Source organism: Mixophyes fleayi, chromosome 5 (genome assembly GCF_038048845.1).
Source record: "Mixophyes fleayi isolate aMixFle1 chromosome 5, aMixFle1.hap1, whole genome shotgun sequence".
Lineage (NCBI taxonomy): Eukaryota > Metazoa > Chordata > Amphibia > Anura > Limnodynastidae > Mixophyes > Mixophyes fleayi.
This window is the reverse complement of record NC_134406.1, coordinates 62,979,700-63,006,870: the sequence shown is the minus strand read 5'-3', so window position 1 is coordinate 63,006,870 and position 27,171 is coordinate 62,979,700. Positions and strand designations below refer to the sequence as shown.

At 39.4% G+C, this 27,171-nt stretch overlaps 1 protein-coding gene and 2 long non-coding RNA genes across 5 annotated transcripts in view; 2 read left to right on the top strand and 1 right to left on the bottom strand.

Annotated features, from left to right (window-relative positions):
- The window catches only part of LOC142158401 (uncharacterized), a 604,325-nt gene that overhangs the window by 417,727 nt on the left and 159,427 nt on the right, over positions 1-27,171 (top strand). The gene's annotated exons all lie outside the window — the stretch shown is intronic.
- Positions 1-27,171, top strand: part of RFTN1 (raftlin, lipid raft linker 1) — a 283,814-nt gene that overhangs the window by 100,953 nt on the left and 155,690 nt on the right. For both annotated transcript variants that reach the window (XM_075212313.1, XM_075212314.1), the window contains exon 3: positions 15,704-15,890. In XM_075212313.1, the coding sequence (XP_075068414.1) occupies positions 15,704-15,890 (187 nt within the window). The remainder of the gene's footprint in view (positions 1-15,703; positions 15,891-27,171) is intronic.
- On the bottom strand, positions 194-27,171 carry LOC142158400 (uncharacterized). Of its 2 annotated transcripts, XR_012692768.1 has the most exons (5): positions 27,010-27,171; positions 15,722-15,870; positions 6,701-6,868; positions 2,840-3,025; positions 194-2,069 (listed from the first exon to the last, which is right to left on the bottom strand). It is a non-coding gene; the product is annotated as an uncharacterized LOC142158400 (long non-coding RNA). The 2 variants fall into 2 exon arrangements; XR_012692769.1 differs by lacking the exon at positions 6,701-6,868 and having other exon boundaries at positions 27,010-27,170.

Below are 27,171 nucleotides of genomic sequence, written 5' to 3'. Positions count from 1 at the left end.
AGAAGTAGCGGTATGGAAAATGTAAGTGAATGGAATTTAGAAGTTTTTACAATCAAAGCAGTAGGAAATGTGGCAGTGTGGCACACCACTGTTTACCCCCCGCCCCCCATTCAACCACTGCCCCCACTCAATATCCAGTCCCCCCATCCATACAACAGACCTATATCATATCCACTGTGTACATACTCCACGATCTTATTATAACTCTTTATTGTATATATTTTTATTGATTGTTTACTCAGAACTTTTATATAGTTTATATACAATTTACTATAGCAGTTATGTCTTTACTGCTATATGTTGTGTTTACTGCAATGTGAATATAATTTTAAAAAAACAACAACAACAAAATTTGCAGTGATCCTAATGCCATATGACCCCCTACTACCACAATGATAATAAAAAGCCTTTATTAAAAGTCAAATATTTCCCTCTGTACTCCCATTACAATGTAATTAAACTAGCATTACCAAAACAGCAGGCATGTTTGCTGATAGATTTCCTAGTGAAGGAAGCATGTGCTTATGTTTGCGCATAACTCATTATATGCTTATATCAGTAACTAGAGCAGAACTGCTAAGAACACCTGTCAGTTTCATGGATTCTTGTGTTAAATGCTTTTCAAGTTCATCACCCAGAGAAGACGTTTTTAGGCACAAGGAAAGTAAATCAATACTTTTCAATGTGTAAAATGTTTAAGTACACTAACGGATAATGAAGCAGATTACAGATACCAATGTCTGAAGTTCACTGGGGAAAATGGGGGGATAAAACACTACAGCTTACGAGTGTGGTTGTCAGATGCATTAGTGTGAAGATAAAACAGTTTTCTTAAGTAAATTCCTTTGCCGTTCCCCAGTCTCATCTCTCTTTTAGTTACCCACACTCAGCAGTATTTACATATGCTCCCTCTTGATTTATAGACACAGCTAAAGATGTTCCATTGGGGACAAATGTTAAATTAATATTCACTCTGATAGCTAAAAGATTTTGCTGCTGGCTATGTTATATGTAACACTTGCTATATAGCTGCGCAACTGACTGTAGAAGAAAAGATTGTACCCCCCCCTTACCACCAGGGGGTTAATTCTGACACACATCAGCCGTAAGAATTTTATTTATGATGAGAAATAAACTTTTCTAAGAGCAGCTATTAAAGTTCACCACACTGTTTATAAAGTTTCTCATCTGTTTTTTATATCAGCAGTCCTGAGTATAAACATTTTATAAGTGAACAATATATATTGTAAGGGTCAGAGGCGGAACTAGCTTGCTAGTTCCTCATGGAGCGGGCCCCATTATCTCCATGTGCCCCGTGGCACCGCACCTCCTGCACCAATGGTTGTTCCGCCACTGGTAAGGGTAAGGGTAGCAACGGATGCAACAAAGTTATACATGGCATACAATGACTATAATTTAAACCCACCTCCATACACCATTGTATTAAATTGTTATTGTACAGGATTCCCAGTATGAATACTACGGAGAGTTGTGGTAATGAAAACAGAATGTCTTTTATATTGATCACGGCACACACACATTATAAATAGGTGCTGTCAATGGTTAACTGTAAGCATAATCCATAGAAAAAGCAGGTACACGACAGCAGGAATTCTAGGTTTAGCTTTGAGACTGCAGATGCTGTATACACAATGTTTTAAATGCAGATATAGGTGTCAGGATAACCAGGTTAGCTGGGAAGCTGGAGCAGGAAAGATTGGTGTCCAGGTATAACAGATGAAGTGCAGGAACGTGGAGACTGGTTTACAAGGTTTAGCCACAGGAGCAGGAAATACTGGTGTCCAGGTATAACAGATGAAGATGAAGTGCAGACACAAGGACTGGATGACCAGGTTTAGCCAGGAGGCACGAGGCACGAGGCACTGGATGATCCACAAGAGAATCAGGCAAAAGGAGGGTCAAGCAGGCCAGGGTTCAGAAGCCCGGAAATCCGTAATATACCAGGGAGTAACTACACACACTTTACACTGGGCAGTACAGTGGCCTAGTAGTTATAACTTCTGCCTCACAGCTGGGGTCATGAGTTTGATTCCCAACCTTGGCCTTATCTGTGTGAGATAAAACATAGATTAAAACATAATGCCGTTCAGTATGAAATAAAATAAAATGATGACAATGATTACAAAGTTTAACTCTTTTGTTTTCGGCTTTTGTACCATCAGAGAACCAAACTAACCCCCCCCCCACCCTTGTGTACATGTGTAAACGTCACTTTTTTTAGCAGAAGAGTTATGTATAGAGAGTAACACCCGTATATAAATATTACAACACTTATGTTAATTTCACTTCTGCCTCACAGCACTGGGTTCATGAGTTCAATTCCCGACTTTGGCCTTATCTGTGTGGAGTTTGTATGTTCTCCCTGTGTTTGCGTGGGTTTCTTCCGGGTGCTCGGGTTTCCCCCCACACTCCAAAAACATACTAGTAGGTTAATTGGCTGCTATCAAAATTAACCCTAGTGTGTGTGTGTTACTGAATTTAGACTGAAGCTCCAATGGGGCAGGGACTTGGTGAATGAGTTCTCTGTACAGTGCTGCAGAATTAGTGGCGTTATATAAATAACATGATGATGATGATGATACTTGCCAGGAGATCCCAGAGGGGAGGTGAAGTCTGAAGGTGGAGGGAGCGTGGTGTGGTGGATCGGGCAGTGAAGGCTCCGTCTCACTACATAATACGCGGAAGCACCTTTTTGTCACGGGGCGGAACCAAAATGACACAATTCACAGCGAATTGTGTGATGGAGGCTCCATTCCTGCCCCTTCACTAGGAAGAAGGTGGGATGTGGGAGAATGGCCTGGTCTCCCTGGAGTCCTACCTGGAATGTGAGAGTCTTCCAGACATTCTAGGAGAGTGGGCAAGTAAGCTTTAGATACAGGTGGTCCTGAGAATTGCAGTCTGATACTTGCTGGTTCCCCAAATCACCATACTCCCACCATCATACTGCTTTCCTCCATAATCTCCTGCATAACGTGCTATTTTCCTTCTGGTGGACACAAAAACACTAACACACAATGCAGTTGTTAGCAAATACCAATATGTTTATATGTTTATAGATCCTTATCGATTACATGGGATTTTTCCTGATTACTGTACATTTTTATGTTGGATTGATATTTTTGGGTGACTACACCTAAAAAGAAATGGTTCTGAATGATCTTTATTTATATACTTTCTGTCTGACCATGGATTTTTAGGATGACCAAAGTCTAGAATGTTTGATAAGAATTTCTAGCTCCTTGGCATTAAAATACATTTGTTATTACAATATGACCAGGTCTGTATGTAGAGTTTATCCTAAGCGAATATATTCTAAAAAGTAATTGTGTACCCTGCATACTCATGCCCATAAAACCGTCTCCTCCATATTTTTTAAACAGCTGATTTGTGAAGGCCAAGTAGGAAATAAGCAAACAAAATAGAAAAAAAAGGAGGACAAAGTCAACATAAAATTCTTCTAGAAAAAAAACAACAGCTCTAGTGCAAAGTGTGGTGACCTTAAATAAAATTAAAAGTAAATATATAAATAAATGGGTAATAAATAAATAAATTTAATCTGTAAACACAAAATAATACTGAAACGTGGGAAATATTATAGTCTCCCAGTAGCAGTAGCAAGGAGAGAAAGAGCGGCCGCACTAAAAGTATCTCACCAGACCCAATAATATTATGATAATCAATGCAAAAGCTAGCATATATTAGCAATGTAACAATTTATTCAACTTAAAACAACATTAAAACACCAGCAGGGATTGCTTTTACAAATACCTATACACACTTGTATAATTTAAGCAAATGCAATTGAGTGCACATAACAAAGAAATAAATTATCTCTAAGGGTACAAAGTGAGCCACTAGGCTAGCATTCATATTACCGGAACTTTTCAGGATCTATAGTCACTTGTATTTGTGGAACTTGGTGTCAAAGATCTCCAAAAGTATTTTCATCCAAAAACATGCAAGTAATAAGCTGTATTTTTTGCACAGAGCTAGAAAAAGCACAACTGATGTGTGGAAAAGTTCAACTAAGCTGTTAGGTATATGGATATAAATTCTAATAAAATAAGGCAAAAGCTCACATAATTAGGAATCCTTTTAGCCTCCAATAGAGCAGAGGAAAGGGATCCTAATCCTGTATGTAAAAGCCGCAAACAGTATTGACCCAAAGTCAGCACCAGCTGTCTTTAGGAATTAGCAGACCAGTGTTTAAGTGGGGCCAAAGTGACAAGGGTTGATGCTTACAATCCCGATCTAGATTAACCAATGAAATTCCCCGATTACAGGCACAATAAGTAACTGTGGTTTTCAATATAGAGTGGCACGAACTACAAGGGATGGGAGCTGCCAGTCCAAATATATGTGTCCATGATTAGCGGTTTCCAGCTCTCAATGCACATTGCATAATTAGTTACAGATCCTGTTACCAGCAAACTTTCAGTACATATTCATCAATCGAATAACAAAAAATTAAAGCAATCACATGTGTAAGCAAGCCAATAAAGCTCCAACAAATACCTTGACGCGTTTCTCCGTTCAAACTAAGGGTTTCTTCAGAAGGGATATTGCAACTGCTTACTTTTTACCAATTATATAAAGATTCATTTACCTATCATTTTAAGTTACTCACTAGTCCCCATCTGCTTTATTAGCAACCAAAGCTGATAGAAGCAGCAAATATGCATGATTATACATAATTGATTGTACACAATACATGATAGAAAGTAATATATATATATATATATATATATATATATATATTAAAATCATACATATTATATTATTTATTAATATAAATTAATAAACATGATAACCATAGATAAGTATCACATTTTTCGACTCTGATATGTTACTAATGCAAATGACAGAAAATTTTTGATCTATCGTGGATGAAGAACTAATTGGTCCATCTAGAGAAATTCAGACTCATATTAATATGTGTTTATGTAGTTTTAAAAGACAACCATAAGCATTGTGCAAATGATTTACAAAGAGAATGCTAACAAAGTCAACACAAATCCAGATGATTACCTATCAAAAAACATAAACAATTATTATTGAGTGGTTACTCTGACAATAAAATGATATGTATTATATTAAAACAAATCTAAAAGATTAATAAAAAAAAGGATCTAATAATAAAAAAATCCAACTCTATGGTATCATATAGGCTATCCAGATGCACATTTCTTAAACTATGCATCCAGATTGCCCCCCTCATACATACTCTTCAATACCAATCCCCTCCTTTAAGGGGTAAGTGCAGTAACCTTGATTTCCATGTTCCCACTGAATAGTGCTTTCATGTCCTGGGCTGATTCTCCCCCATAGAGCATCTGTGGTAAAGAGCAGACTCCAATAGTAGCAGCCAAAGCTTGTGTTTTGTTAGGGAAGTTACCCTCCAAGTCAGATCTGATTATCATCTCTTTGATTTCAGCATTTGTCTTAAATTAGGTTTATAGAGATCATTATCCTACATGTTCACAGGTAATAAGCACAGATTACACTTGTTTGACTTATCTGACTGTACTAATTACAGTGGCGGCATTTATGAAATCGAGAGCCAAGGTAACTGCCAAAAAGAAGCTATAACCAATAGCAGGCACTTTGCTTTCATTTTACACCAAGAAAAATGTGTTATAATGGGATTAGTTGTTATTGGCTGCAATACATTTTTTCACAATTACCTATACAGTAGTTGTCATAATTATCCACCAATGTGTTTTGTGATGGAAAGCACATTTTTATTAATTGGTACACAATGCACCGCGAGAAACACTATATTCATATTAACTATCTTGTTTTCCCCATCTTTGATTAGGCCAGTCTCAATTTATTAAAACTTGGACAGTACTATCCTAGTGTCTTTCAATCACAGTCCAGTGATATCCTATGCTACATTCAATTTCCAGAACACATGGATAGGTCTCCCATATGTTCTGGTTTTCCCAGGTTAGTCCTGGTTTTGCCACTTAAAATCCTAAAGCAATTAACTGCACAATTCAATCCTACTGAGGTCAGCAGTCGGGGCAGGAATGTCTCCATATAGTGCCTGCATGAGTGGCGTATCTATAATGGGTGCAGGTTGTGCAGTACACATGTGCCCGTGACACAAGAGGGTCCTGCACCACCCACCCAGTAGCCAGAGCAATGACAGCCTGCACAGAAGATAGCAAGGCCTCTGGCAGGCTCCAGTGCCATATTTACAAGGGGTGGGGGGTTAGGTGGATGGAGAAAAATGAAACACACTCATTTTTATAATGCCTGTGTCCTGCCTTGTGACCATGATCGGCAATGGAATCTATTTAGATGGATGTATGGCAATTTTAAACTCAGAAAGACCATGTGACATGAGTGTCTTATATTTCTGCTTAAAAAATAGGAACCCAACACATGCACCCATTTGCTATGTAACGCGCCGAAATTGTTATTGTGTTTCCTGATGGATAGTGACATCTGCTACACATTTTGGATAACAGAAATACTTACATTAATGCCGTTGTACTGATCTTGCCTAGAGCAGTACTGCGCTCACAACACCCTGCTTTCTGGTACTTTGCCTCTCTTTAAGAATTTTGACAGGTAATTAGACAGATTTCTCGGAATTGTAATAAAATGACTAGTTTGTTGCCTTAAGTTAGAATAAGCGAAAAGGTAATCAAGCAGTGTTCTCCTTACTTACATTTCAAACCCTCATGGCAAGGTATCAGCTAATGAATTATTTAATGCAGGCATTCTTTGGATCATCGACGGGAATAAAAAAATAAGGAGAGACATTTGGCAGTTGTGACTTCTGTATCTGAATCTTCAATTTCAGGATGAAAAACAGTCACAGATGTTGTCATTAACTCTGCGAAATCAAGGGAAACTACATGAAATATTTAAAACCGCCAGACTTTTATTTGTAGTTGACATTAGTTATTTTAACCTTTTTTTAGGGGAAAGTTAGCATAGTAATTTTAACTCTGTTGTCTTTGATTCTCTCTGCTGATATGAAATAAGTTATGATAAAGAAATGTGCTATGTACTGCAGGTCAGACATGAGGTTTTGTTTTTGCATTTACCTTTTATGTTCTATGCTTTTGTTGTCTTTCTGTATAATAGCTGAGTTTATTTCAGCTTGCAATTTTTTGATGTAACTGAAGTTTGAAATGGCCAGAGTGCGGTATAAATAAATACACTCTTGTCTACACTCCAGCTGTGCCTATAAAGGTGACTGCAGGACAACTTGACATAATAAGATAAAATTCACCCTAATCCGCAGGGTCTGTTTGATAACATTGGATATATGAAGCAGAAACATTTGGGAACTAAACAAAAAGATTTAAGTGTACATTAGACAGTGTGCCATAAGAATTGTCTGAAATCCCCAACCTCAGTAATATACTTACCTACTCTCTTGGAACGTCTGAGAGACTCACGAATTTCAGAAAAAACAGTCACCCTCCCAGACCCCATTCACTACTCTAGTAAAGTGGGCAAAGAGGGGACTTGACAACGTGATTTGCAGGGAATCATGTAATAATGGCACCACCCCCACTGCATGATGTCACATATTGAATCATTGCACAGGGGCCATAACCCCTGTACATCTCCCCTCCGTGATCTCCCAGAGGGTGCAACTTAATAGTTGGTAAGTATGCTTACTACATTGGAAGAGCAGGAATTCTTCCAACATACTATTGTCTGTAGTTCATGGTAAATTGATGAGCTGCACTCTTGGGGGCATATTCAATTCCGATCCCGATTCGCGACCAGCAATTGTTGGCACTCCCAATAAAAGGGGCACCCTTGCTACACCTCCATTTACACTTACTTATAGCCATTTACCCACTAGTGATAAAGACATGCTTTTACTAGTTTTTTGCTCTGAGCTTAATGGTCTCATACATTGTATTTGAGGAATTTTGGCCTAATCCTGTTTACAACACTGCTTCAGTTCATTGGCGTTAGATGCCATTTGTTTTAGTACATAGCTCTATTAAGGTCCCGACACAGCATCTCTAAGGTCTGTTCTTTGGGTGAATTTGCTCTGACACCTCCTGGGAGTCCTGTCTTCAATATTGTCCATTTGTAAATAATATTTCTTACTATAGAATTTTGGATTTCATATTGTATGAAAATGGCCTTTCCAGACTGAAGAACTGACCAATTGCTGATCTGAGATCATTGCACATGTCTTTTCTCCTTAACATGGTGTTAGCACAAATCCGAAAGCTCCAGACCCAACTGACAAAGGTTCTGCTATATATATAGGTGGCAGCACTTGCTGATGCACTTAATTAGCCGCACTTTCCTCTAATGATATTCCTTGGATATGGAAGCAGTAAAGATGTACTTTATTTTTCACATAAAACTACTTTATGTTGGCTTGTTGTTTTGTTGAATAAATAACGACATGGTAAAATATGTTATGGGTTACTTGTCACATGAGATTAGGTCAGGGGTCGGCAACCTCCAGCACACGTGCCAGACGTGGCACGCTGACCACTTTTGTCTGGCACGCCGGCGCTGAAGCTGCTTCAGGAAGCAGCCGATGATGGCTGAAACTAAGCTTCTGCGCATGCGCAGAAACTCCGTTTTGGCCATCACCGGCTGTTTTATTGAAGCAGCACCCGGGTTTCTGGAGGAAGACGAGTCTCCAAAGGTAAGTAAGAGCAGCAAATTGAGGGGCACATATTCTTGGTATACTATGACTTTCTGGGGGAAACAGTGGCATACTATGAATTTCTGGGGGCAACTGTGGCATTCTATGAATTTCTAGGGGCAGCTGTGGCATACTATGGGGCAACAGTGGCATACTATAAATTTCTTGGGGCAACAGTGACATACTATGAATTTCTTGGGGCAACAGTGACATACTATGAATTTCTGGGGGAATCTGTAGCATACTATGAATTTCTGGGGGCAATTGTGGCATACTATGGGGGCAACAGTGGCATACTATAAATTTCTTGGGGCAACAGTGACATACTATGAATTTCTGGGGGCATCTGTGGCATACTATGAATTTCTGGAGGCAATTGTGGCATACTATAGGGGCAACAGTGGCATACTATAATTTCTGGAGGCAACAGTGACATACTATGCATTTCTGGGGGCAACTGTGGCATTTTATAAATTTCTGGTAGCAACAGTGGCATACTATGACTTTCTGGGGGCAACATTGGCATACTGTGAATTTCTGGGGGCAGCAGTGGCATACTATGAATTTCGGGGGGCAACATTGGCATACTATGAATTTCTGGGGGCAACAGTGGCATACTATGAATTTCAGGGGGGCAACAGTGGCATACAATGAATTTCGGGGGCAACAGTGACATACTATGAATTTCGGGGGGCAACTGTGGCATACTATGAATTTCTGGGGGCAACTGTGGCATACAATGAATTTCTGGGGGCAACAAATGCATATGTATATATATATATATATATATACACCCAACTGGCACACCTGGACTTGACTAGATTTTAGCCGGCACTCTGATAGAAAAAGGTTGCCAACCCCTGGATTGTGTCATACTTGCCAACATCTCCAGAGATCAAGCTGCCGAGCCACGGGCCGTGGACAGGCAATTGCATCATTAAGCCACGCTCCTGTTCCTCAACGACGCTATTTTCGGCCTATTACAGTGGGAGTTGTGGCCAAGATGACACGATTCACTGTGTGACACGACATTTATCCCAGCCCCCACCCACATCACTAGGGAAGTGGGCAGGAAGCGGGTTCGTGCTCTGCTCTCACGGGAGTCCGGGAGAACTCCTAAAAATTTGGGACATTTTGAGAGAGCAGGCAACTATGAATTAGGTTTATCAAAGTTTAGGACTTGCTTAGGACTAGATAAATGTTAATTATATCCTGTATAAAACATACTTGAAAGAGGGTGCATTTTCTTTTTCACAGGACTGTATTAGTTTCTTTCAATTTGTGCCAGTTTTGAGCCTGACCACAGCTAAATGTTACTACCTGCTGATTGCTTATTCAACAGAGTGGCGCAGAAAATGGTTCTGTTTGCTGTTAAGATGTCATTTATTACTTTATCTAAGAAATTGGCAATATCACTTCATATATTTATTCAAAATATCTTCCCAAATATTTATTTCAGAGTTTATTTGACACAATTGTTTGTGGGTTATAGGAGTAAAAATAACAATGATTAGCACAATGTTAGATAAAGAATGTGGTCCGTTTATGTAGCCTTTTGGGATGTTGTCCAAGTTTTAAGATTCAGAGATTGTGTCCTAGAGTTAGGCTGTTCACAAGCATTTGTTTATGACATATCCAGTACTATTATGGATTCAGAATGCAGTGTAGTGCCAGCAAAATTGTACTTGAATTGTTAATATAGAGATTACATTCAAGAAATGAGTTGGGATTAAAGGATATAAAGTATAAAATCAGGTTTATTTTTCCTTACATGGTCAATAATGCCAAGTCTGCTTACATTGTAATACTAGCCCAATGGTACATTTATTCTAGACATGGATGGAAATTTGAAGTGCCCTCATTGAATGTGCACACAAACAAGATATTACTTAGGCACTTCAAGCCTCTATGCTCAAAGAATAAAGCATTCTTTCAATTATTTTCTTCTGTTATCACCTTTCTGAGATGTCGATAACAAAACAAGTATTGTGGAAATACTTGTTAAATATCTCCGGCGAACGCCAGTGAGTTTTACCACTGGTGGTAACCACCAGCAATACCAGCGCTGCCACAGATGGGATTCCTTTAATATGTAGGGTGTTATGGTAAAAAGCCCCCATCACCTATTTTCGCTCCCAGTAGGGTTTTTTGCCCTTTAATAAAAACTAAACTGCACCTGCTTTCTTAGAGAAGCACCTCCCTTGTAACATGGCAACTTAATGCAGAGGAGTGACATAGGCTAGACATATTACATACACTTAATTATAGTTATTTAAAGTGTATTATTCAGCTAAGCAATAGACAGCCTTTCAGTTCATGTTAATATCCCTGGCTTTGCGTGCTCTCTTAGATTAATGCAGAACCATATTCACACAGGTGACTGAGCCACATTGTTGTCCTAGCACATATAATTATTTTTTCTCATTTTCTTATTGTACATATTAAAACCATACTTACAAAATTTTTACTCTATCTCTCTGGGAGGTGAAGTGTAATAATGGAGGGGGTGGGCAGGGCGCTAGTTACATTTTGACGTGGGGGCGGGGCCAAAATTACTTGATTCACTGCAAATTGATTCACTAGGAAGTGGGCAGGATGTGGGAGAATGGCCTGCTCTCCCGAGAGCCAGGGAGACCTACCCGGATTTCTGAAGTCTCCAGGACATTCTGGGAGAGTGGGCAAGTATGGTTAAAGCTGACATTTTCTAAGCAGTATAACACCACTTTCATACTGCCGCCCCGGCAATATCCCGGGTTTTTCAAGCCGGGTTTTTGCCGGGGTTTGGAGCGTCCCAGCTCAGAAACACCATTCATACTGCACCTCGGACCCGGGAATTTCCCAGGTTGACCCCATTCATACTGCACAAGTCTGTGTCCTGGCAATTTGTGGGAGTCATCACCAGAGCAGTTTTCATTGGCTGAAAAATGAAGACTGGATGCTGCTCCAGTGTTTAAATCCTGGCAGAAAAACCTGAACTTTGCTTCCTTTCACACAACTAGTATTTCCCAGACTTTGTACCTCTGTAATGTGGGATATCAGCTACATCAGACACCCAAATAAATACACAGCACTGCACTTTAATCAGGACAAGTAACCTTTAAAGGGAAATATACTCTATCTATTAGCATGATTTATATATATAAAAAAGTACAATAGTGATGGTGCCTTCTCTATATATCTCCAATCATGTATACCCAATGGTATATTTATGTATGTAATAGCCATTAATAAAATTTCTGTAAACTGCCCTTCTTTTCATATACATTCTTTGTATTCTCCTGCTTTAAATCCTCCAGAGACAGGCAGACAGCCAATCATCTTGTTTTCTGTGCAACCCGGGTTGAAAAACCCGGTTGCACCATTCATAGTGCAGGCAACCCGGGTCCGACCCGGGAATTACCCCTCGATAAATCCCGGGTTGAAGACCCGGGTTTTTAGACCCGGGATTTTTGACTTGTACCATTCATACTGCACTAAGACCCGGGTCGTTTGAGCTCGCCCCGGGAAAAACCCGGGATTTTGGTGCAGTATGAATGGGGAATAAGTCAACAATCATAAATGCCTTATGTACACATGAATAGATACAGTCACACCTACCCAGGAAGCTGTAAACAAATTTAGTTCCTGAGCCATTTTTAGCTGTGTTCTTTCAAAAAGAGGCTTAACTCATCCCATAGTTTTTAGTATTATACAGCAGCAAATGTGAACAAAACTTTTTTGCCCAGTTATCTCCTGCCCACAAAACCTACTAACGGCACAGTGTAAGACTGCATTGATTTACCTCTTCAGTGACACAATACTTACCTACATTTCACACCTTTTTACTGGGAGAAGATGTGAAAAGAAGACATGGGAAGTGATTTGTTTATTCAAGTGGCAGCGCAATGTGTATGATGACTTAAATTGTATCTTCACTCCTCTACTAACACAGGGGCTAATTAGAGTTGTGCAGATTTTTCTACATTTTAACCATATATTACCCCAGCACCAACTGGCAGCGTCTGGAAGGAGGAGCGCCCAGGATTTCAGCACAGGGCTGATTTTTTTTAGGGAGGGAGCCAGCATTTGTTTGTAGGTCTGATTCCAGTAGGTAGTATAGCATTGTGCTAAATAAGCTAGGGCTCTGTCACAGGGGGACCCTACTCTGCGGGTTCCATTGTTATAGTATCACCAGCCAGTCACAGCCTAGTGCTGGTAGTGGTTTTTACTGAGTGAACCCATGCTGTGCGCTGGTGCAGAACAGCATGCAAACGAATACTCTCCCGGAATGTCCAGGAGACTCCCGAAATCCGGGTAGAGCAGGGCATTCTCCCGCATCTGCCCACTTCCTACTGAAGTGGGCATATTTGAAGCACCCATTATGCGTTTCCTCCGGAATCGCATCATTTTGGCCAGTCCCCCATGGTAAAATGATGCTTTTGTGTCATTGCATCACAGGGGGAGGGGTCAAAATGATGTGATTCGTCTAGCCCCACCCCCGCACGCCGACCTCCCACCTGGCTCTCCCACAGACCAACTTTTAATAAAATTGGTAAGTATGTGAAAACGTTATTGTGCCTTTATTTAGGACGCATTTAATGTCTGTGTGTTTTTATGTAAAATTACATCCAACTCCACATAAGGCTGTCAGTGTTCACTGTGGTGGACAGGACTTAATGATGTGATATTCCTACACACTTTATGTTACCAGAGTATATAGATGTCAATACTATCTATCTGTAAAAATCGTATTACTGTGGGAGAGGGATAGTACGACATATATGATTTGGTTGATTCACTTGTTGGAATTATAAAAGAATAGATAATGTAAATATGTGAGTCATTTATGACACACAGGAATAGGTGCTGTTACACAGAGCAACAATCATTTTCTGAACTGTACTAGAAAAACTGTTTGTGAGCGGGTTGTGCAGTTTTTGTAACTATCCCCTAATATTTATGAATGATAACAAGCTATATAATTATGTCTAGACCAGCAGAGGAAGAAAATTATTCTTTCATGCACATTGCTAAATAGAGCAACGAACAATTTTCCCAGAAAACAAAGATGTTGTGTAAGTGGGACATGAAGCTTTGGTCATGCTTGGAAGCAGCAAAGGAGGGTGAGTGAATTCACAGGAGAATATGTTTCTTTAAAAGAATGTTTCTGGATGGATAGTACAATTCTCAGTGGGTTTCATCAGATCTCTATTAATGGAACTTAGATGCACAGAACATTTCCATTTAAAGAGTCAATAGAGATCACAATGTCCTACTTTCAAATTTGGAAGTAAGAACAGCTTGAAGGTTGTCTATGATTTTATACATTGTTTGTTTATTTACTTATAAATATATTATACATTGTTTCCACAACAATATTTATTTAAGTGAAAAAGATACATTTGTTACATGTTGTAACCATACATTCTTGCAATCTTTTTCAAAGTTTCTGTTGATTATTACAGGTTCATTCACCTATTTATTTTGGGAAAATTAGTAAAAACACATGGGGCATATTCAATTTGATTGCGGCTACGTGCGGCCTCTTCCTTCCCGATAACACTACACTCCAGATTTCCCTTTGCACCTAATAGGGTTGCAATGGGAAATCTGCGATGTGGCGGTACCGTAATTGCACTTTATGTGCCTGGGCCGTGCGTAGCCGCGATCCGGGAAGCTAATTTAATATGACCCCTTTAAAACTACCGTGCTTTTACCAATATAATCTATTGTAACTCATGATCATGTTCGGAGGCACGTCCTTTTGCGTAGTGTATCTGCTTGATGGTTCTGCGGATGCTCAGAAACGGACCTTGCGCTAATGAACATAATTGCATGTAATTCATTTCCGTACTCAAATGACACTTATGACTGCCTACAAGAGGTGGAACAGGGGAGGGCAAGGTGGACTAATATAATTAATGTACAGTAAGGGCGCTCTGACGCAGAAGGGGACAATTAAAGTCCTGGGGGTAAATGTATCAATATGCGGGTTCTTCAACACCCGCGTGTTCAGCCTCTTCCGCGATTAAATTTCAAGCGGCGCTGCATTGTAAAGGGTTAACTTCCCTTTACAATGCAGCGCCGCTTGAAATTTAATCGCGAAAGAGGCTGAACACGCGGGTGTTGAAGAACCCGCATATTGATACATTTACCCCCTGGGGTTTCTTGTAAGTATGCTTGGTTTTAGCCTTATCAAATACACCAGCTACAGGACAAGTGTAACTGCTGACTGGTAGTGGTGACTGACACAGCATAGTCTTTGATTTAAAAACTACATATATTCGTGCCACTAGCAAGCACAGAATATGCGTATGCAAGTAAGATAGGCTATAAAAACGCATTGTATCTACAGTATGTATTGAAAGCATCTTTATGTATTTAATGAAAAAAACATAATTTTTTAAATACATATCTTTAGTAATGATTATACTGTTAAGAGTGGTTCTTTGGCTTTATATTGCAAAAAATGTTTTATGCAATCTGATGTGACCTTGCATTGTACATATGCTTGAGCGTATACTGCACACTGTTCTGTCTGTCTATGTTTGGAAAGAACCGTTTAGGAGCAGCGTACTTACACCCAGATTCAACCCTAAACGCATCTCTAGATACACTTGGATTTGAATACGATCGAAAATATGCTGAAGTTCTGTGCAAGTTGCTCTCGGACCTGAATTAGACCCACTGTTTATATGTTAGAATGAAATGGTGGGAACAAGTCCATAAGAAACCATTTATCCTATTTCAGATGTCCTTTTGAGGTGTTAACAAGCACTTATACAGCTGACAGGTGTGAACGAACCCATATGCACATAAACAATCTTTCACTGTTATGTCTGCAGTGGTAAAAAAAAAAATTTAGAATTATACAAATGAACTTTAGGTTGACTCACCACACTACTGCCTAATGTTTGTGACAATTCTTTTTGTTTCACATTGAGCAGTTGACACACTTGAGCAAAGTTTCGAAATAAGGGGATTTTCAAGTCAACTACAGTATAATTTAACTATTATTATTTATTTAATTGGTAATTAAATTGTGATTTTACTTTCTAGCTCAAGCACCATGTTTACCTGCAGTCCGCATTTCCTCTCTACGGGACCTCCCAGACAAGTTACAAGAGCTGTATCAGCAGGGCTTCACAGTGGCAGCAATACACCCATTTGTTCAGTCCAGTGAGGGGAGCGAGAGGATTCCCCAGGAAGAGATGTTCCGAGTAGTCCTCATCAAGAAAACAGAGAGGTAATTACTTATGCCGTCACATTTTATATTTTCTAATATGAGATTACATAATCTGCTGCTTTGTGCTTCTTTCTTACATTGCTGTATCAAATGGTTGTTTTGATACACAATATATCATAAAATGTAAACATAATTTCATTACAAGACTCTGCTTTCAACACAGTAAGAATATTTAAGGCCTACAATTGTATGTCTTCAAATAACACCTGTTATATGCATGAGCCAATATATAGGCACAGTCATTATGTGGACTAAACCAATATTCGGTTTATAAATTCACTAGAGACTCCTGACATTAGGCACTAGTTCCTTGCACATTGATAGGCCTCATTCTGGTGAACATTAGTTCAGCATGTAGCATGGCTGCCTTCATAGTGTGTAGGTGATGTGTACATTTTAAATGACACTTATGTGCAACCTTATACCTCTAAACTGTCCCACTTTAGGCAGGGCATTCCCGATTGAAGGGCTCTGTTCTGCCGTCTCGATCTGGACAGCTTTGCCCCAATTGGTGGTAAGGTCGAGGAAGATTTTGTCCACTGCCGCCCTAGCCATGAACAGGTGCCGTGTGCACTGGTGCATACAGCTCTGAAGGAGTTTGGAAGGGAGAGGAGCAGAGCTTCAAAATCGCTAGCATGCCCAAGAATGCCGTGGCCATCCCCCAGCACCCCAGCATGCCAGGCCTCCGTCCCTCTGGTACAAACGTTGGGAGGTGTGAATCATTAGGTTTGACAATTCCCTGCAGTCTGATCTGAGAGTACATTTATATAGGGATACAATCTGAGAATAATGTTTATTGTTTAAAAATACCCCTCCCTGCATGTGTACTTAAAAGTTTCAGCTTTCTTCTGTCACAAATGTTGCACGGTGTACAAGTTCAATGGAAAATTGCCACAATCAGGGTTGTTTCAAGATAACACATTTGAGTCATTCACTGCATAAGATTAACATACCATTTATTTCTTTGGTTCTTATGAGCCCAAAATTAAGTAACATGTTTTGTAAGTGTGCTACATGCTTGATATTCACTGCTAATAGCAATTTGAATATTATGATAATGAACATTAGCCAGTTTTGCTCTAAGATATGAATTTCTGCTTTGTGTTTCTTACCCTCCTCCACTAGTGACAAGTTAATTATATTACAATTAACCTTTCACTAAGGTGCATTGCATTGTTGTAACAGCAGCCTGGTTGTTGTTTATTAATTAGTAATAGTGGCAGAGAGCTCCCAGGCATTTTGTTATCACAAGACACAGCAAATACAAAGAGATATTTAGTTCCCTTGTCAATGCTAAACCGTATTGGCTACATCACTATGAGAGATTTTTTGCATCATGTAGGGAGTGTGGCCCTAGTGCTGTGAGATGCTAGGTTACTTCTTAGCCACCTCCCCTTCCCTTTAAACATCTATTAAATGCGCTATGCTCCAGCAGCAGGTGTGTGGTAAACAGGAGATACCTCCCAACTTTCCCCCTTGGGACAGACATGTCCGCAGGTGGGACGGAGACAAAAAATTGAGGCTGTCCTACTGAAATCGGTGCGGGTGGGAGGTATGCAATGGGTGTACTTTATGTAGCAAACTGACATTTCTTGCTTAAGATCATTGAAAGACAGGTGACTAAAGGTATATTCAGACCTGGATTTCAGTTTGTTTTTTATTATCCACATAGACATATTTAGTTGTACCGTTATCAGTCCTCCCATTACCTTGGAGCTCCGTGCACCCAGCTTTTACCATGTTTTAAAACTATATTAGTCTACCAGTGTTTAACATTTGATCATCATTTTTTATACTGGCAAATGTAAATAAGGAGAAAAACAGATGTGTTAAGAAGATAAAACAAGAGCAGCCTTCTGCCCCCACAACGCCGCAGCCCTAGACCTGGGCCTACATGAACTATTCATAAATACAGGCCTAGGTATACTGTAGATCAGGTAATAAGTCTATGTCAAGCTGTACTGTACTGTACAGACATATCATATCTTTCCTACAAGACAGCTGTACATTACCAAGCTGCTAATTGGTAAAATATTACAAGTGCTATTGATGGGTCACCTAAAATAACAGACAATATTGGTTAGAAAAACCATATCATTGTTTGTTTGGCCCTAGATCAATTTCATAATACCCTGCATTTAAATGTATCTGCACACATCAGCATTATGTTTTTTTCATTGGTCAAATATTCACCATCAATCGCGTATGGAAGAAATAATAATGGACTTTTAATAAGAGACTCACAGAATGTAGACTAATCTCACGGACAGGGTAGATCTAGCACCCCAGCTGAGCTTCAGTTTCATAATCCAGCCCTGCTGCTCTAAGGCTGGGTAAGTAATTCTGCAGGGAGGAGTGACTGGGGACCTGGGATCTAGCTGCCGTGGGTGGTTGTGTGGACTCCTGTTGCCAGTTCTTGTTGAGCTCTGATCGGTCAGACAATGTGTCAGTCAAGATATGAAGGGTAGTGGTTAGAAAAAATAAATGTCTGTTAGAAAATGGAGGAATGACCAAATCTGATTGGTCAGGTATCCGCCAGGCAGTACTGCAGCTATAGGTAGTAGCCGGCCCTACCCCTATTCATGTAGAGTTCTGTAGGGATGAAGAACAATAACTGGTGGAAATGTTGTGAAATGTAGTGACTTATTTTAAGGGGGAGGATGACTGGTGGAAGTTGGTTATGGAATTTTGTAGAGGGAGAGTTTTCTAGTGGAAGTGGGGTATTTTTGTAAAGGCGGCATTGTCTAGTGGGATAAGGATTTCTGTAGAGGGAGATGCAGTGATTGGTGGAAGTTGGGCAAGTACATAGTTGCATACTCTCCTGGAATGTCTTTGAGAGTCCCGACTATTAGGAGACTGTCCGGACTCTCAGGAGGGTGGGCTCACTTACTGGATCCCTGCTGTGTCTCCTGAACTGCTGTTTGCAAGTATGCACATGATGACACGTTATCACTCACATGATGACGTGATGTCGTCCTGACAGAGGCGCACTAGCCAGTATGTGCATATCTCATGGGAACAGCAAGAAGAATGCGGATCCTCACAACTCAAGTGAGCCAGCATCAGGCTAATATTACAAGTTAGTAATTTTTCATTGTTCTTTAATATATTGTTTTTTAATATACATAATATTCTTAAGAATTCATTACAAGTTTCAAACGGTATTTGTTAAAGTTTGATAGAGAGATGTTTTATAGTTAAAGGGGGAATTTAATTGGCCGCGTTACTTTCAGGAGTAACGCGGTCTGTGCACTATTACTGATATTACAGTAATAGTGGGCACTATTACCGTTGATACGATAATCTTTAATGCTGATTTTTGCTTGCAGCTCAGGGAGCCACGGGCAGAAATCAGGGTTAAAATTACAGTATTAACGCCGCGTTGAGCACGGCCGAATTGAATTCCCCCCAAATAATTCAGTGCATATTTATCAATGTGATAATATGTTTATCACAGCGATGGGGCTTTTTTTTGCTTAGCTCTATTCATTTGCCCCGATTTGCCCCACGCTCTGCATAGGTGACCTTATTATTTGTCAAGCAGTATGGCAGTAATTTTCTCTATAGCGCTGCTTGTCTAATGCTACACAAAATCCCTCTGGTGGCATATTGCACACCGGTCTATAGGCTCCACCTGGTTGTCCTGAGCAGCATTAGTTACTTTCATAGGTGTAGTTAGAGATGCCTTTTATGCATAACAGGACACCCCCCTTTGGCTAAGTTTTGCTTGTCTAATATAGCATGTCTAAATTAGAAATATATACATAAATCTAGACCATTAAAGTATAATCTACAACATAAATTATGGTTATTCTGAAGCAAATTAGTTTTTTCTTTATTTCTGTTTGTACATACTGTGGTAGGCTAAATAAAAATGGATGGAGAACTGTATCAATTTTGGATAAATCAATATTAATTATAACTAAATGGGCTAATAGATATGTACATAAATCATTGAGCATATTGTTTTTTTTGTCATCTCTTGTTTGTCCATCTTAAACCCTGTTTTTAAATGGGTGAGAAGAACAAAACAACCTGTAGCCATGTTCATATATCAAAATTGTAAGAATGAAGGAGGTAACTGATTCCAAATGTAAACCAGATGTTGTGCACTAAGCATATCCTGCATTAGAGGCATTCTAGAATTCCATCGTGCCCATATTACTGTGACTGCAGATCTCTGCAAGTATCACATCCAGCTGCTAAAAATTTATTTACTCCACAGTTGTAACTGCATACAGCTGAGCAGGAAATGACGCGTAAACTTAATTACAAGTAGTAACATGTTGCTTCTAGTTGTAGCTGTTTAGGAAAAACCATTGAACATTTTACCGCCACTTGAATTTCCTGCCATCTAAGACTTCACCAGAGGTATTGTATGAAAATGAAATCATGGTCACACCAACCTTGAAAAGAAGATAAACAGTGTTTTGCTAAAGTATTCAGAACCTTGCCCAATTCTCACATTTCACTGTATAATGAATCCTTCACTGAAATTTTGATCTTTGTGATATTTTTATTCCAAAGCTCTGAAACTCAAAATTAGATTTAAATGTTAGATTGTTTTATGTTATAAAAAATCTTAAGAAAAAATATAACTGAAATATACCATTTGCATAAGTATTTAATCCCTGTGTCGTCTAAGCTCTAAGTTTATAATGGTGACAAACAACTGCTAAGCAAGGGCACAATTGCCTTACAATTGGCCTCCACCAGTGAGTCATTAAAATAGCTGCCACATTTTCTGGATAAAAACTCCACAGTTAAGGGATCGTTATTCACGTTGTAAATCTGAAGGACTGCTGTGAAAATGAAAACTAAAAAGCATCCAAAAGAAGTTAGAGAATTAAAGTAATAAAAATGTAAAAAAGGTACAAAATAATATCTAAGTGTTTGTATGTCCTAGCGGGCACCTTTGGTCCATTAATCAGGAACTGGAAACACCATCAAACCACCCAGACACTGCTTAGGAAAGGTCAGAACTCTCTCAGCAGACAAGAAGGAGACTTGTAAGAGAAGCCACAGAGAGAACAACAATCACTTCAAAGAAACTACAGAGTTCACTAGCCGAGATTGACATTAAGGTGCACCAGTCAAGCATATCAAGAATTCTGCATAATATTACTATGTAAACAAGCCATTACTCAAAATTAAACATGTAAAAATAGGTATGTCAAAAGCTTGAGAGTGACCCAGTTGCGGGGCCGGAGCAGACAAGCTGGGAGTGGCCACTGAAGAGTAGATCCTCAGCTATGGACCCTGTAGCGACCACATCTACAGCAGTGGAAGTAGTTCTATCACTGACTGGGCATCTTCATCATCACTTATTTGTAAGGTGCCAAAAATGCTTGTTAACAGATGGAAGAATGGACCGTGCAAAATACAGGAAAAAACTGCAAGAGAACCTGTTTGCCTGCTAAAAATCTGAACCAAACTAGCACACTCCACTAACTTGGAGTGTGAAAAGAACCAAATGGTGAATGTTTTTCATTGACCCAGTCATAGTCCTGATCTCAATGCAATGCAGAATCTGTGACATTATTTGAAAACTGAGGTACTGTCACGATTCCTAATGTAATCGGACCCTTGGTCTGCTTAGTTTGATGCTACTCCTTGCAGAGGTGTGGAATCTAACTAAACAGAGGGTCTTCGCCAGGGAATTCCGTAAGGAGATCTGGTCTTTGTGGCCTCTGCTCCTCAGGTCGTGGCCCTCTTAGGGAGTACTAGACGATACTTACTGGAAACGGTAGGAGAAAGAGGAGTTACAGGAATTGACAGTAGGTAATATACTGTTGGTATGATTGATCTGTGGAGAGCAGAGAATACTAATGGAATGGTGGAGATCTTGCAGGTGCAATAGCCTACGGATGGCAGGACAATACCACTGGATAGGTGGAGATCAAGTTGGTGCAGTAGTCTGCGGTCAGCAGGGTAATACCACTGGAATGTGGAGAGTAGGTAGGTAGCAAATCTGCCTGAAAGACTGGGACAAAATCACTTCCAAACAATGTGCAAATCAGGTCCATACTTACCCCAAAAGACTAAGGTGACAAAAGGTGACATTCTGAAATATTAACTTGTGGGGATTCAATACTTATGCAAACAGTAAGATTTTCATTACAGAGAACAATGTCACATTAAAAACTATCTTTGAGTTTCAGTGTTTTGAAATAAGAATAATATAGAGAACAACAGTTCAGTTTAGGATTTATTGATCAGTAAAATTAGAGAATTTAGCAAGAGTCTTACTACTTTTGCAAGGTACTGTATATAATGACATATTTGCTTCCATAGAACTGATTTGCACCAGTTTAATGAAAGTAGAAAGCTGATAACTGATCTGACTCCTTTCCTCTTTTTAAGTGAATTTAGTTGTTCACGTGGCTTTTTCTTGACATGTTTCTTCAGGTCTGCAACATCTTTGAGTATCAAAATAAGTAGTTGCTGTTTAACATTAGCACTTGGGGGTATATTTACTGAACTGCTGGTTTGATATAGTGGAGATGTTGACTATAGCAACCAACCAGATTCTGTCATTTATTTAGTACATTCTACAAAATGACAGCTATCATCTGATTGGTTGCTATAGGCAACATCTCTACTTTTTCAAACCTGCAGCTTGATAAATTTACCCCCTGGAAATCGCAAAGGTAAATTGCCCGCTGGCAGGCTCTTGTTTTACTTTTGATATTTTCTACAGATACTTTCCTTGCTGTATTATTATGCTTGTGGTTCAAATGGTGTCACACATCTGACAAAGGGAATGCTTGGTACAGATTTCCAAAATGTTATGTGATTTAGTCATAGTGATATTTGAATAAATAACTTTTGTCCATTGAGGATCCACAAGTCTGCTGAATCATTTTCAAATACAGGCGCGCTCAGATTAATTTCACTACAATATGGTGGAAAGTCAGGTCAAGCCCTCATTGCTTGAGCAGGATCAAGTGCAGACAGCAATGCAAAGCATTACCAGAAAGTAGTTTGATCCAACACCAAAACAAGGGATCTGTGCAATTTGGCCATGCATGTTTTCAACATAAATGATCATTGACTTTTTTTTTTTTTTTAACACAGATGGTATGAGCATTGCTTATTAGCTGATACTAATAATCTAAGATGATATGTAATACATGGATACCTAAATACCTTGCATACGTCAGCCTTTGACATGCCATCAGCTAGTGGATCAGGAACTTTCAAGGCACCCCTAAGCCAAAATAATTACCAAGTAGTCCCCCGCCTTGCTTACCACCGACCCTGGCCGCAGCACCACTGTGAGATCGCTGCGTTATCCCGGGAAGCCACAGTGCACAGTTTGGGAACCTTAGTCATAAACATATTTTGTGTTTTATTATACACTAAACCAAACACAGACACTGTATGGTGAAATGATATGCACATAATGTATCACTTTTACATTAGATCATGGTGTCATTGTATAAATAACTGCAACAAAAGATGTTGCATGGTCTGTGATTTCAATGGTTCAGGAGATACTAACACCTCTTTGCGCCTGCTGCTAATTAGTCGCCACCAGGCTCAACAGCCTGGAGAATTTTGAATATGAACAGTGCTGAGTGAGCTTGTTAGGCGGAAGCTGATCATACAAGCCACCGCTCTTCACAATCAGCTTCCAACTGACAAACTTCACATACTGTTGTGAGGATTTAATCTTTTCCAGACAATTATGTCAGGAGAACAATCTTCATTGCAGATGCCAGTAACTAAGCATCTCTTGAACTGCGGGGTTTCCTGTAGTTCTTCTAATTTGGGTAAGGGGATTCCAGGATAAGACATTTCTCTTTTGCCAGTAATTCTCCTATAAGCTTGTCTGTAAGTGATTGTAGCTTTAGTAAATGTATGTATTGGAAATTCCTAAACAGGCAATTTGCAGATGTATTTCTATTGGATAGAATGACCTCAACCACACAGCAAGGGGGATAACAACATTTCATGTAATGGGGTTGCTAACACGATGTGATCTTAATACCCCTGATTTCATTAGCTCAACATATCCCTGCACATAAATATTAAGCCTTACTTTTTGCACTCTTTACCTTCCAGGACATCAGAAAAGTTAATGTTCTTAGAATTGTAATTAAGACCATCTAATCATTGCGAGCCAGTGGTGTTATTTATTTTTGTACATTAGATAAGTAATCTCCCATAGGGAAGATTTAACACTAGATAAGTTATCTCTTCTTAAGTACAGTAAGTAATTGGTACAGTAGTACCTGCTAAGCATATTTAAATGAGAAGAGATTCAGCATAGAGACATCTCTTATGATTGCATTTACATCTGACATACCAGGACGTGTAATGTCAGCAAATCACTGACAATTTATCTTTCTTAGCAGCTTGCTCCACTAACAATTATGCTGTTGTCGAGGAAGTAGAAATAAAGAATGAGGGATTGAAATTGGTGATGTGCTGTTTAATAATGTCTTTTAATTAACTCTAAATAAATTATTGAACGTAGCGTCATTTTCACAGAGCCAGCAATGCATGCAGAGAATCTGAGCAGTGTGACAGGAAGAACAATACACACCAATATGGGAATTTTGCCAAAAGTTACACTGCAAGAGCATATAGAATTCAAATGGTGAATGAGCATCATTTTAAACTGATTTCATTGGATGGGACACTTAGCAGAAAATAAACCTATGTTAAAAAAAATACAGCTCGTCAAAAAACTAGGTCCTAGAGCCTCATTCTGACAGAACGTGTGCACTTTTTTTTGTCTGTGGATTGGAGCATATGCAAAATGAAATGTTATTTTTTTTGCATTATTTTAGCAACTGTGTAATGCTTGTCACAATACTGAAGTGGAAGAGATCTGTGTTTATGGTACTATGTTATGTAGCTAGTTTATTTGGGTAGTATATTGGTCAATGGTGGACAACAAGATAATTTTCACTCACACGTTCCTTGGTACTGTATGTTTTATAGAAGTTTGAGTTTCGTAAATACCCCATTGCAAGAGTAATTGCCATTGTTTGACATTAACATATGTATAACTCCCAACTACCCTGTTGTCTTGACTACCAGAACTGTTGGGAGGTATATCCTGCTCACCACCACAAGAGGGTGCTACATACACCTGACACTAATAATGCTGAGGTGGTTTCCCATCTCTTCTGATTTTGTTGGGACAGTTCCGAATTGCGGGCCTCTAAAGCGGTGGGGATTTGTAAGAAATGGGTGGAGTTTTGTCACAAAGTGGGCATTTTGGGGCTGTTCGCGATGATGTTTAGGCGAATCTGAGATAGGATTGATTTTGTGCCAATTTCACATGTATAAATGGTGGGAGATATACAGAAGGAAACTTGCAACATGGCAGACTTGCTTTGCAGAAATGCACTGTGTAGAGTCATACACCAGGGCAGAGACAGTGATGTCTGAGCAACTTAAATGACTACAGACACAGCTTTGCAACCTGCATCAGATCCCATTAAGATGTTGTTCTAAGATGTGGGAGGAGCTTCAGCTAATAGAATGGGGGAAACATTCATTTTATTATTATGCTGCTATTTGATGTATATGCAATATTAACAAAACCAATTAGGAATGATACATATGTTTATACATTTGCACCAATTTGTTTGGTTATTATTCTAATAGAATGTATGTTTTCCCTGTGTATTTTGAAGTGATCATTTAAAATATCAACACCAAGGATTATAGTTTTATAACTGTGTTTTCTATGATAGATGCTAATTAAATGTTTTATGATATGTTGATCACAGACATAAACATAAGAACAACTTCTTGCTTTGTACTTTGCTTTTTACTGTCAGGATGGCAAAGTAATTGACAACATAAAGTTCCACACATGTTCTTGTGACCCTAACGTTAGATTAAAAGAGACCAGCTCCATAGACACCGGCCACTGTCTGTCATCGGTCACACTGAACAATAAACAGCTCAGGTTTAAATATGTTAAACTCATCCCTCAGCCCTAGCTTGATAGACAGGTGGCACTTTCATCTTGCCTTTATAAAGGAGTTCTCATCAGATGCTCTGCCTGATTGGCCTCACTGCAGACACACCCTGTCAGCTGTGGAAAAAGACACTTTTAAACCACTTCAAAACATGTTTAGTTAAATCACACTCTATACTATTATATTGTCACACACATGTCCTGCCCCTGAATATCTTTGAACTAGGTACAATGCTGTATAAGTTTGTAATGTCTGCAGCCTTGCCCTGTAGACTGTCAGCTCTCTTAGAGGCCTGTAGCGAACCACTCTCTTTGTAACAATATATATGCATTAACAGTATATATATATTGTTAGTAGACTGTTTGATCTATATGAAGCATAATTTGACTATTTGATTTATTTTCTTATCAGGGGAGGTTTGCCCCCACCCCCTCTCCCCCCTCCCCCTGAGACCAGCTGCTAATATAGCTCTATGTATTTGCAAGCGCCATCAGGATTTTTTCTTGTTATTTGTTGATTAGCACAAGAACACAGCAGGGACTTTCCAAGGTGATGCCTACTTGTAAATCCACACTCAAATGCATAGTAGCTTTTAAGATTGGGACCAGAACTAACATTTTGTTACTAATCTTCATCTCTTCCACATGTTAGTGAACTGTCCACTTGTGTGATTCCTAGTGAGGACAGGGCTGCATGTGACAAGGTGTAGTGGTCATAATCTGAGGATGGGCAGGAAGTCACAGGCTGAGAATTTAACAGTTGAAGGACCAGGATCCCTCAACCACACATGGTGTTAACGTTGATACAGACATCCCTGATGCTTTACGAAATTCCAGGCACTTCTTTAGACCTTTAGATTAGTCTGATGTGTACAGCCACTAAGAGGAATATCGGGGCCCTGTGCAGCCGCTTATAAGGGCCATCCCCCATTAAATGCTTTAGCCTCGTCATAACAACCCCTTCAACATCCTTCACTCTCTCATTCCCATAATTAATTAACTCTATCACCATTATTTTTTATATATATTCATTAATCCCCTTAATTATTACCTCCCTCAGCCTCATCAAAGTACCACATTAAGATCATGAACTCCCCCCCTCATAAATAACTCCCAATCACTATGCCTACACCTTCAACATCAACTTCCAGCAATCCTCCCTCCATCCCCACTTACTTGTAACTGCTTCATCCTCCCTGTATGAGTCAGAGGGAACTGATCACATGCCAGTTCCCCTCTGTGTGCTTTCTTTCCCACAGCGCACCCTGCAGGCCGGAGGTTATACAGATCCCTCTTTGCTAGAAATCTGCAGCATGTAGTCTGAGAAAGGAGTGCAAT